We start from the raw sequence: 13,224 nt of genomic DNA on the forward strand, positions 1-13,224 counted from the left end.
TCAATCAGGGACTGGCTTTGTTGCAAGGAAACTGGCAACCTACCTAAAAGTTAGATAAGCTATTCTTAATGTTCTTGTCTCATTTCTGACTGATACCCCATAAGGTACAGTCCTGTGGATTTTCTGGCCATTGTAAGAGTGAGGTTTCGTTTCAGTATTATTATTCCACAGCCTGCCACGGCTGCACTGGTGTTAAGTTAGGCCTCCTCGCTACATAGATCATATGTTCATACAATATGAAATGTGTATGAACTCACAGAGATTGGGGCAGCATGAACAAGACCTGCACAGGTTCAAGCTAGATGGGATCGTAGCCATGAGAGGGGAAAGCAGACATGGAGTCCCACTCCTAGCCAAGAAGCTATTTAGAATTGACACGCACTGACAAGCAGAAATCAGTTTTCTCAAACGGAGTGTCATTGTGTAAATCGACTACACTCCAGGGCAGGTCCCATGCATAGTTGGCTAACACAAATGAACCCCATGGTTTTTTGTTTGTTTCTTGTGAGTGAGTGTGTGTGTGTGTGTGTGTGTGTGTATTTTGTTTAGTTTTGGCATATTTTCTCTTACTCTTCATTTGTGTGCTTGTTTTGACTTTTTAGTTTTTACAATTTTTGATTTGTTTTGAGAGAGAGTGAGAGACAGAGAGAGACAGAGAGAGAACAGAATTGGGTAGAAAGACTCTGGAAGGAGTTGCAGGAAGAGAAAACATGACCAATATATTATATATAAAAATTAAAAGAAAATTAATTGCTACTCTCTAAGGTAGAGAGGGATAGCTCAGTGGCTAGCTTACCATGAGTAAGCCCTGGGCTCAATCTTCAGTGCCATAATAAGGTAGGAGCCTCTGTGACCTCAAACCAATGAGGACACAGTCCATAAAACCTTTGGGGGTGGAGAAATTCAAGACTTTATTCAAAGGAGACAAAAAACACATGCACATCCTGAAGGGGCAGCCATTCTCAGGAGGGATCAACATCAGAAAACTCACTACTCATAGAAAATCACAGTTTTGCTGGGATTGTCCTCTCTTCAGAACCCAAATGTTTATAGAAGAAACTCTGGAGTTTCTGCCATGCATCCACCTGGGCCATGGAATGAGCCCTGGGCTCTCCCCCAAAGAGGACAGGCATGTTAAAAGTGACATGTAAGGAAGCCTTAAACCAAGGGAAGTAGGGGGGCTCAATGTAGTGCCCTGCTTCTGGGTAGCAGATGATCTGGGGCTTCTCCTTCCCATGGGCCTGCAAGCGTTTGGAGATCTCATTGGCATAGAACTCGCTCTTCCAGTTGCAGTCATCCTGACCCACAAGGAACAGGAAGGTGGAGTCAGACCTTTCCACAGGGATGATGCTCTTCTGATCAGGGCCATTTAAAGGGCAATTCAGGGCTTCCAAAAATATCTCTAAGGCCATCTTTAGTCACTCTAATCCGATTCATGTTAATGCTCAAAGGGGGCAGGGTCTCATCCTTGTAGTGCAATGTTCCAACAACGTTGGCCATAGAGCCATTGATTATGACAGCCGCTGTAATGCCTTTCAGGAAAGAGGCCATGGAGAGGCAGAGGAAATCCCAAGCAGGATTTCCTTTGGAATTTCTCCTTTGGAAATTCCTGGTCCCTTGACCTAAGAAAGAGACAGAGAAACGAAAAGGAACGAGTGCATCTAGAGGGTAGGGCAGTTAGTGGTGCCAACCTAGGGATGGAGGGTGGCCCTGAGCCTGACTCTCACTCTGCACCATCCAGGTTTTGAAAGGTGATTAGGTCTCTTCAAATCCTTAGATGAGGCTCAGTGCTAAGTCCCACAGTGTAACTAGTCTTTCTCTGTCCCACCTGCCAGATCCCAAATAACCACACAGAGATTTCTCATTCATTATAAATGCTTAGCCTCAGCTCAGACTTGTTCCTAACTAGTTCTTATATCTTACATGAAGCCATATCTTTTAATCTACATTCTTTTACATGGCTTGGTGCTGCCCATGCCTTCCTCTTGTCTGACAAGCAGAAATCAGTTTTCTCAAACGGAGTGGCATTGTGTAAATCCCAGAAGTCACACCTAACTTCTTCCTGTCTAGCTATTGGCCATCCCGCTTTTTATTAAGCCAGTTGCATTAACGCATCTTCACACAGTGTAAAGGTGTATTTTGCAACACCATGGTCTACATGGAGCTTGAAATAAAAAATAATAGGTACATTCCTGAGCATGAGTTTGTCAATGGAAGAATGTGGACATGTAAGGAAAATGTTTTCTTTTCATCTGTGATGTATTTACAGTGCTGGGCACTACAGTCACATGGGTTTATGATCATCCAGCAAGAATCACAGAAAACTGAGGTAAGATTCTGGTTATGAGTAAGAGTTCAGGATGCATGTATAGGTACTGGAGAAGAGGGAGATGCTTCAAACAAAAAATTTCTTATTCAAATTAAGAATTGTTTTCTAAAAGAGGGTGTTTAGGGGGAAAACAGTTTATTCAAAACCACTGACATGCCAGGCGGTGGTGGCACATGCCTTTAATCCCAGCACTCGGGAGGCAGAGGCAGACGGATCTCCGGGAGTTCGAGGCTAGCCTGGTCTACAAGAGCTAGTTCCAGAACCGGCACCAAAGCTACAGAGAAACCCTGTCTCGAAAATCCCCCCCCAAAAAAAAAACAAAAAAAAAACCAAAACAAACAAACAAACAAAAAAACAAAACAACACTGACAGGCTTCGGAGAGTGGGGACAGGGTTACTGAAGTTACACAATTTCATGATTGTAGAGCCAGGCCATGGGTCTATGTGAGGAGGCTTTCATTGTAATGTTTACAACACCATAAGCTCCCAGACAGCTGCTCTTCTGCCTCTAACAGGCAGGCAGGCTTTGCCCCATGCACAGGAAGGCTCTTCCTGCCAACACTCACTTCTGCTGTTCTTCAGGCATGGCCTCTTATATCCTTGTTCACACTGAATGATTTTCTTTCTTCCACAGCCATCCCTGCCTTGGCCTTGGTCGTCCTCACTTTTAGCCTCCTATAACTCCTGTATTGTTTCCCAAGTGAATGACATTTATCAGTTCATGGTAGGTCCTGTTGCAGGGACTTATGACAGCTTGAATTTTGCAGGAAAATGGATGGAGCTAGAAAACATTATTCTGAGTGAGGTAACCCAGACACAGAAAGACAATTATCACAGGTACTCACTCATAGGTGGTTTTTAAACGTAAAGCAAAGAAAACCAGCCTACAATCCACAATCCCAGAGAATTTAGACAACAATGAGGACACTGAGAGACACTTACATAGATCTAATCTACATGGGAAGTAGAAAAAACAAGATCTCCTGCATAAAGTGGGAGCATGGGTTCCTTGGAGGAAGGTTGACTGTGAGAGGGGAGAGGCAGGGATGGGAGCAGAGAAAAATGTAGAGCTCAATAAAAATCAATTTAAAAAAAAGACCTGATTAACAGTGCATCCAATCAGCAGAAAGCAGTATAGACAAAACTATGCCCATATTCCCAAATATTGTTTTCAAATGTTTGTTTACAATTTAAGGGGGATATGATATAGATATGAATAATTTGCTTTGGTATGGATCTTGGTTTATTGATACAAATTTAAGGTAAATTTTGTTATACTGTAAATGTATATTTCTGCCCTTGATTAAGGTATATATTTTTTTTTTTTTTTTTTTTTTTTTTTTTTTGGTTTTTCGAGACAGGGTTTCTCTGTGGTTTTGGAGCCTCTCCTGGAACTAGCTCTTGTAGACCAGGCTGGTCTCGAACTCACAGAGATCCGCCTGCAGGTATATTTTTTGTGTAGTTCATTTTAAAATGTAATGTATGTTTAAGAAATATAGGTTAATTAATAGTCATCTATAATAGTCAAGACTGTAATCATGTTAGTTAGGTTTTCTTGATATATAGAGATATAATTTAGTATGTTGGGTATTATTTAAATCTTTTAGAGACCTTCAGTATATGGCATTTAATTATTTTAAAAAAATTTAGGACTTTTCATGACAGTAAGACACATCTGCTCCTGGCAGCACAAATCTAATTCAAGAGGGAGATAGCCATTAAAGAGACTCCTTATGGAGTTTGTTAGATGAACTGGATATGCAGGATCTACAGAGAAATGACTGCTGAACTTGCCTAAAGACGAGATGATCCTTTAGGGTTCCTGTGTCATAAAAGAATCTGCGAGACATTCTTCAGGATACAGAAGAAAGTAACTGGCAAACTGCCAATAAAGGCAGACATGTCTTTGAAAATTCCTGCTTCATGGAAGAGTCTGCTGGATAATTTGGGACAGTACGCTGAAGATGGATGTCCCAATGGTACAGAGGAACTTTAGGTGACTGTCCAGGCAGTGAGATGTCTCTGTCAATTCTAGAGTTTTGGAAGTTGCTTACAATGCACTTCCTGTTTACTTAGGTAATATCATATCCTCTGGAGTGTTTGATAGAGTTGAAGAATTTATAGTTATAGTTTTCTTTAGTTAATATAAAAGATAAAGAATATATAAATATTGTAACTAAAATTCTTTCTTGATATTTGTTATATGTAATTTTACTATGTTAAAACCTTCCTTTTTATTTAAACAGAATAGAGTAGGTGATTTGTGAGTCCCCCATCTGTGCTGTGATTACCATTAATGAATAAAGAAAACTGCCTTGGCCTGTTGATAGGACAGAACTTAGGTAGACAGTGAGAACTGGACTGAATGCTGGGAGAAAGAAAGGCAGATCAGAGGAGATGCCATGGTGTCGGTGGAGATAGACATACTGAAACTTTCCTGATAGGCCACCTCTTGGTGGTGATGCACAGATGAATGGAAAAGAGTTAAATTAATATGTAAGAGTTAGCAAATAAAAAGCTAGAGCTAATGGACCAAGCAGTGATTTAATTAATACAGTTTCTGTGTGGTTATTTTGGGGCTAAAAGGCTGGGAAAAATGAGCAGCCTTCCTGTTACACTGAATATTAGGTTAAACAGAGAGGTTTTTAAAGGAGGCTAAAGGTAGTGCAAGATCTTTTTGGCTCTGCACATCCAACGATTGCAGGAGTTTGAATGAGCATCAATAACTTCAGTGTGGCTAGTTCCGGGAAGTTTAGTTCAGGAGATAAGGAACACTTCTGCTTAACTCTTCTCCTCCCGCAGTCTTGCCTCTGCTTGGCTGAGCATGTCAGCAAGGAGAGGGGATGCTGCCCAGCATCTCCACGGTGCTGCCTTGTCACTGACTGCACCATAGACCACAGAGAATTCCCGAGGGGCTGAAGAGGTGGCTGAGCGGGGAAAGTGATGCTGAGCGAGCCTGAGGAATGGAGTCCAGATCCTTAGATCTTGTATAATAAAGTCGGGCTGTTCAGCTAGACCAGCTGCAATCAATGTGCTCTGTGTTCATCAGAGACACCGCCTCACTAAGCAATGTGAAGAGAGATGGAGGAAGACTTGGGATGTCTTCTATCAACTTGACACAAGCTAAGGTCATGGGAGAGGAGGAAACCTCAATTGAGAGAATGCCTCCACAAGATCCAGCTAATTTTTCAGAATGGTTTTTGGGACAGTGGACTTTTAGCCCCTTTCCTGATTCTCCCATAGAGAGGATTGATCCGTGGGTTTGTTCAGCGGCTGCTCCATCCTCATGTCCATGAAGAGGGGACCTCAAGAGCTGTGCAGAAGACAGCCTTTCTGGCCTCTTACCTCCTCACATCTTGGGTGATAGAAAGTGCCATGAAGTGACAGGGGTGGACACGACCTTTGCAGCGGAGCTCTTTGCTTTCTCCAGGTATACATGTGGGTCTTCTAATATACATCAGTCTTCTAATATATGCAAATATTAAGTCATATCACCCTTTTCCCACAGACCTTGAAGGTGCATCCTCTTCTGTCCAATGACATACATTTAATGCCAATGTAATGCCTGTTATGGTTTTGCTGTGGGTCATGGCAGCTTGCTGCGGGGTCCTGGTGGTGGTAGGTCCACAAACCAAGGTGACCATGTGTCGGCGGGCTGGTCCCCAGCAAGCCCCGGCGAGCTATGTGAGCAGGCGGCCGGTGGGAGGCACACAGACAAGCACATCGTACAAAATAGAATTAAACATTTATTAGGTGGGTTATGGAGGTGGAAGGGAAAAAGGGGAGAAGGGGGTGAGAGAGAGAAAGAGGGAGAGAAAGGAGAGGGGGGAAAGAGAAGGGACCAGAGAGAGAGCCAAGATGGCAAGAGAGAGAGAGAGAGAGAGAGAGAGAGAGAGAGAGAAGGCTGCAGGGAATGGGCGTGGCTTGTCTCTTAAAGAGACAGAACAATCATAACAATGCCATTTCTCATATGGCATATTCCTTATTAGAACACACTTGAGTGTTCCTACCACAGAGTCTCTGAGCCTACCTTTTCCAATTTTTTGTTTGTTTGTTTGTTTATTTATTTTTTTGAGACAGGGCCTCAGTATGTAGCCCTGGCTGGCCTAGAACTCACTATGTAGATCAGTCTGGCCTTGAACTCACAGAGCCCTCAACATGGGTGCTGGGAACCAAACTCTCATTATCTGGAAAAGCAGGAAGTGCTCTTAATCCCTGATCCATCTCTCCAGCCCCTGTTTTTTAGTTTTGATGGGAAAAATCATTAGGAACTGCTTACTTACAATGGGTCACCAGGAGCCAGGGATGGTGGCACACACCACTAACCCCAGCTCTCAGGAGACAGAGGAAGGTGGATCTCTGTGAGTTCCAGACCAGACTAGTCTACATAGAGAGTTCCAGAACACTCAGGACTACATAGAGAGAGCCTGTGTCAACCAAACAAACCAAAGATGACCAGGGTTGGAGAGATGGTTCAACGGTTAAGAGCATCGGCTGCTCTTTCAGGGGACCCTGGTTTGATTCCCAGGACCCATGTGGCAGCTCTAGTTGCAAAAGCTCCAATGCCTTTTTCTTGCCTCCAGAGGCACATGGTGCAGACATTCATGCAGGCACAACACTCATACATAAAAAAGTAAATTAATTAAAATGTACACTAGGTGGCGCTGGAGAGGTGGCTAAGTAGTTAAGAGCACTTGCTGAGGACCTAGATTCACTTCCCAGTGTCTACAGACAGCTTACAACTGCCTGTAACTCCTGTTCCAAGGTATCTGATGTTCTAGTCTGCCTCTGAGGGTACCAGACACACACATACTCTTAAAGAAAAATCTGTTGGTGTGGGGCGGGAACAGAATTAGAGAAGGTAGACATGGTGGCATGGGACAACAATCCCAGCACTCCAGAGACTGGAGAATAGTAGGAGAATCATGAATACAAGGGCTCAAGAATTGCTTATTATATAGGAACTATTTGTATCTAGTGATATCATTATTATAAACATATTTGTCATTGTTAAAACTAGTGGTGTAATTAAGCTAAATAATACTTTATGAAATTTTGAAGCAACAAAATCTTAAGTGTTCAGTGTATAAACAGGAACCTTTTTCTCAGAAAAAAATTGTTTCTCAGATAAAGGATCATCATTTATCCAAAAGAAAGAAAAGATGTAAAGTGAATTTCCTTTGATTATTTTAGTTTCTTAATAGTTAATAGCTAAGGCAGTACTCTGTCGGGAGCTGTGTGGTCTGGGTTTGGATCAGCATACGAACAAACGCTTCTTCAATGGGCTTCTTCGAGGCAAGACCCTGGGACACCGCACAGTACTGCTGGGTCCCTGCCGACCACACACCCTTTTCTCTAATATTAGCGACTTTCTTGGCGGTTTATAGTCTCACTTTATCAGCCATGCATAGGACAGGTGTGATCAGTCCTGAAAACCCATTTCTTTTCTCCAACATTTTCTCCTAAAATTCTGTGGGAACTGATGCTTCTCAGGTTTCTTATAGAGAGGCTTAGGCATGCAGGACCATTTTGTAGGCCAAGGGAACAGTCAGAGAAAGACAAGCTACTGGTTGCAAGCTAATGGCAAAGCACCCAGATTTCTGTAAATATGCTTGGTTAAGCTTTGATGATACTGTAGTTCTTGACAATGTGTGCCTGTGTCCTTTGAGCTTTGTAAGGACAACATGTGTCTGGCTCAATATTTGGCCAAGCTAACAAAATGCTGAGCATTGTTTTCTGGCTTAAAAGTTGTTTCGTTGTAAAAGATGGAAAACTTATTTGGATGTTTTTCTGGAGGTGAATCATGGAGGGTGGGAAAACATGTTTGTTTTTGAACTATCAATAAAGATAGCATGAGTGTTACAGGCCGGCCACTTGTGTGAAACTTGGTAGTTGGACATTTGATTTCTTTGTGAACAATGCCTCTTCCCTGTCTCAGGACCTGAGCCCAGGCTGCGGCAGGACCACAGCAGTACTTACATCCTAAAAGAAGAAACACACATCTGATATCAGAACACATTTGATGTGAGAGATATCCACAGGTATTCATAAGGAATTGCTGGGATCACTACAGATGCCAAGTCTGCACTGGCTAACATGTCTCATACAGAATAGGACTTTCCGATGACACACACATAACTTAATCTACTTGTAGGTTACATAGAATGTGCTCTAGAGCATGAATGCTGTCTTAGTAATTGTGGAGTACTGTGCAGAGGTGAAGACATGAAAAGGTCCGCATGTATAAATCTACAGTCAGTGGGATCCACACGATAGAGCCAACACAGACTACGATAATTGTTTATGCTTTGAAAACCATGTATTTTTATTTGTGTGTGTGTGTGTGTGTGTGTGTGTGTGTGTGTGTGTACAGGTACTTGGGTCCTCCAGGAGATCAGAAGAGAGCTCTGGGTCTCTTGGAGCTGGAGTTACTGTCAGTTGTGAGCTGCTTGGTTCGGGCGATGGGAAACAAACTTAAGTCCTATAAGAGCAGTATGTGCTCTTTACTGCTGAGCCATCTTTCCAGCCCCTGTTGATGCTTGTTTAAACAGTAGGTAGTCATTTATTTTTTTAATCAGCCCTTTAGCAAATGATTACTGAACTCCAGAACTGCAACCGTGACTCAGCCTTTCTTTCAGAGCTATAGCTCTTGTCACCTGCAGACTGAGCCAAGGCAAGAGATCAGCTTTTTCCACACCTTACATTTTCTGCACAATCACTCTCCTCCCAGACTAATAAAAAAAAATGGGGGAAGAACCTCTACATGTATATAAAAGATAAGCACACACACATAGCGTGGAGGCTATTCCCAGGAGAAACCTGCCTTAGAGATGTTAAATAAAACTTAAATAAAAGTCACAGTTTTGCTGGGATCGTCCTCTCTTCAGCACCCAAGTGTTTGTGGAAGAAAGTCTGGAGTTGCTGCCATGCATCCACCTGGGCCATGGCATGAGGCTTAGGCTCCCCTCCAAAGATGATATTAGTACCCACCAGGACATGCATGCCAGCCTTGTACAGGGGGAAGTAAGGGGGCTCAATGTAGTGCCCTGCTTCTGGGTAGCAGATGATCTGGGGCTTCTCCTTCCCATGGGCCTGTAAGCGTTTGGAGATCTCATTGGCATAGAACTCGCTCTTCCAGTTGTGGTCATCCTGACCCACAAGGAACAGGAAGGTGGTGTCAGACCTTTCCACAGGGATGATGCTCTTCGTCTCTACCAAAGGGCTTTGAAGTCCTTCCACAACATCCAAAAGGCCATCTTTGGACACTTTGATTCGCTCTCTCAGAAAAGACACAGGAGGGATAGTCTCATCTTTGTAGTATATGGTGTTCCCAACAGCGGCCACAGAGCCATTGATGAAGACAGCTGCTTTGATGCCCTTCAGGAAGGAGGCCATAGCAAGGCCAAGTTCACCCCCTTTGGAAATCCCAAGCAGCCCGATTCCTGGACCTTTTACCTGAGAAAAACACAGACAGAAAAGAAGGAGACTGAGCCCACATAAAAGTCGGACAGTGGCCCTGAGCCCGACTGTGACTTTACCATCCTGACTTTGGTAGGGTCATTGGGCATCTGGGAAGCTCAGAGTCTACATGGTACTCCAGTGAGAAGTCAGAGGTCATGCCTTGTTTGCGATTATTAAATAGCTGTTTTGCTCTTTGCCTGGTATTTTTGTGTGTATAAAATCATATTCAGGTGTATATAAACAAAACAGAATCAACATAAGGTGCTTTGGAAGCTTCTGGATCCGTATTAATTTCTCTCTGTATTTATGTACTGGCTCCTAAGTAGTGATGGGTACTGACGAGTCTACGACATCACAATTGCTAGACCGATCTAGACAATTAACAGCAGATAATGTTTGAGTCTTCAGAATGAGGCTTGTCCCCTTTATTTCATTACAACGTTCCCTATCCGTTCTGCGACTTCACAGTCACGGACTTTCGCAGTTGCTTTACCGTTTCCCTAGCTCTCCATTCCTGTCCCCATGCAGTCCGTGTTCATGTGCAGACATGGCCTTGTCTCCTCTGCCTGTCCGCACTGTGTCTACACTACTTAGTTGGATATAAACTTATCAGCATATTCCCAGAGCTTCTCAAGTATGAGTTATTTAATGCTCATCACATTCTGGAGGCTGGACACAAAATCACAGGCATAAGACCATGACATGGCTAAGGTGATAAACACTCATGATTTGTCTTGACTACCTCAGTTTCAGTGGGAAACGGACATTGCTGGCGGTAACCCTCTCCCCTTGGCAATCTGAGATGACCGGTCACCCTATGAGAGATGGCACAAACTTCCTTGTACCAACTTTTTCATGTCCCCTGAGATCGTGCCAGTGAAATATACTATGCACTGTGCATTTGACAAGACTAAATATTGCTTGTTATAAAGGTTCAAGCCAAGCTACTGGGTTGCAAATCCATCTTTGACTCAAGGAGGCATTTAGGACCCCAAATTTAAATTGAAATACTCTAACAGCAAACCTGAGGGTGACTGAGCAGGTAGTTCACGGCTTCCTCAAAGTACTCCAGGTGAAATATCTCCATGCTCTTGGGGAGGTCATCGTACTTATAATAGGCCAGAGCCATGACAGCAAAGCCCTTCCCAGCCAGCAGACTTGCTCGATACTCCAGAAGGCCACCTCCAACTCCGAAAAGGTCTATGATCCCAGGAAAGGGTCCATTTCCTTAGAAACAAACACAAAAACAACCCTTCTTTGCAGATTTAGTGTTCAGATGTCTTGATATCTTTTTTATTTTATTTTATTTTATTTTGGTTTTTTCAAGACAGGGTTTCTCTGTAGCTTTGGGGCCTCGCTCAAACTAGCTCTTGTAGACCAGGCTGGCCTCAGACTCACAGAGATCCGCCTGCCTCTGCCCCTGTAGTACAGACATTAAAGGCATGCACCACCACCGCCTTGCCTGAGCTGTTTTCTTAGATGCCACAAACACACTCAATGATTTGAGCCACACAGTACCCTGGAGGTGAAACTGCCACAATCAAAGGGCATTCTGGCAGTTTTCCAAAGTGGAGCTCTACTCGGGGGCTTGTGGTGGTTCACAGATACAGATATGGGTTCGCCAATCAAGGTCAGAATCCAGTATGACAGGGATGGTGGGCAATCTCAGGGGACTGTCAGGCAATGGGGAGAATGAGGACAGCCTAACCGATGACAAGCTGTCAGAAGTATACAGAAGGGAGAGGAGGCATTTTTACAATGGTTGTGAAGCTCACTCAGAAGGAAGCATCCCATGGTCCTCAGGAAAATCTGAACTTTAAAACCAGAGTTGTGATTGGGATGGAAACACAATTGGCCATGAGGCCAGTGATAATAACCTCCCACGAAAGAGACCTTTTATTATGGAAAACTTTGAGTTCTTGGATTTTTGCTTATTACTACTTAAATATGTAAAGATTTTTACCTAAGGAAGCACTTTCTCTGTTTTCAACATCACTTCCAAGCCACTGGAACTTGCAAACCTAAGTTTTAACTGTTGTATAGGAAGTGCCACGTCCTTATCCTCAGACCTGCCATCTCTGTCCACATTTCAAAGGGATGAGAAACAATTGACCAAATCCCCTAGGGCAGCTCTCTGTGAGTTGCTGAACTGAAGTCCCTCTCAAATCTGTTTTTCTTTCCCTCTAGGAAAGAGTTACCTCAGCATCACCCAAGAAACAGAGCTCCATGGCCCTGCACGTTCACGCTTTCAGATTCCAGACTCGGAATAGAACTCGAGTTCTGCAAGTTAGAAAGTTGGCCAGTGCTTGCGAAGGCCAAGCTTGTCTGAAAGCCTGTTCCAGGGCAGTCAGTGCCAAACGTGAACCGGTGCTCAACCACCCGCGGGTCTTATTATCACAGAGAGGATTTCCAGTTCATGGGTCTCTGCTTGCCTAAAATAACTTGAGATGCTGCTCCTGAAGTGACCTTCAGTTCAGAACTCACCCCAGCCTGAGTGCCAAGTCAGAAAGGCTTTTCCAGGGGCCACTGATCTCTAAAGGGCCCCGTGGAGAGTGCGGAAAGAAGAAGGCACCCAGACAAAGCACCTCTGAAGCATCCCGGGCTCCCCGAGGGAGGGCTGCTCACCTGGAGGCAGGAAGAGGGTGGCGCGCACACGGCCCTCGCGCACGGGCACACGCCGCACCCCGGGAGCCATGAAGTGACGCTCGTGCACCGCCCGCGCCAGCAGCCGCCCGCCGTCGGGCTCGTGGCCGTCCAGCACCTCCAGCTCCACCATGAAGGGCGTCTGCACGTCGCGCTTGATCAGGCGCCAGAAAGGCCGATCGGGCTCCATGGCCCAGAGCAGCCCCATGGGCTCGAGCCCCGCGAAGCTGCCGCCCAGCGCGGGCGCGCGCGCCAGGTCCAGCTCGCCGTGGGGGTCGGCGCGGTAGCGCGCGTGGGCGCGGAACAGCTTGCCTGTCTCGTCTAGCAAGGCGGTGCGCAGCGTGACGGGCTGCTCCGGGGCCAGGCCGCGCACGGAGATGCTCAGCGGCTCGTCCCAGCAGCTGCGGCCCGCGGGCTCCAGGCTTATAGTTGGCATCTTCTTCACACCGTTCAAAATGATAATGCTGTGTGATGAATACAGTCTCTCAGCCTCTGGAGTCAGTGATAATGAGGGAACCCTTCGTCCTGCTTGTGAGCTCTGGCAATCGGGGTGCGAAACTCTGTACTTTTTATGGGATACTGTGGCCTGTATGCAGAAAAACTAACCAATAGTAATGGTTATTTTTTTCCAAGATGATGTTGAAATACAGGTACAGATAGTGATTTGAAAAGGTCACTGTTCCCATAACAACAGTTTTGCAAAAGTACCCCCAGGATACTTTAAAATGATTATTCTCAGAAACTGAGCCTTGAACCTTCCTTACCTGGGTAGACTGGTAGACTTTCCTCAT

General features: G+C 44.7%; 1 protein-coding gene across 1 annotated transcript; it reads right to left on the bottom strand.

Annotated features, from left to right (window-relative positions):
* Positions 1 to 1,004: 1,004 nt before the first annotated feature.
* Positions 1,005 to 12,869, bottom strand: LOC121452270 (acyl-coenzyme A thioesterase 5-like). Its single transcript, XM_041658298.1, is given in 5 exon segments — positions 1,005 to 1,394; positions 1,396 to 1,532; positions 9,706 to 9,784; positions 10,815 to 11,017; positions 12,416 to 12,869. Coding segments are annotated over 5 exon segments (1,263 nt in total).
* Positions 12,870 to 13,224: the final 355 nt, after the last annotated feature.

This window comes from Microtus oregoni, unplaced genomic scaffold, assembly GCF_018167655.1.
Source record: "Microtus oregoni isolate MIOR12 unplaced genomic scaffold, Mior012 000009F_ref0000495, whole genome shotgun sequence".
Classification (NCBI taxonomy): domain Eukaryota; kingdom Metazoa; phylum Chordata; class Mammalia; order Rodentia; family Cricetidae; genus Microtus; species Microtus oregoni.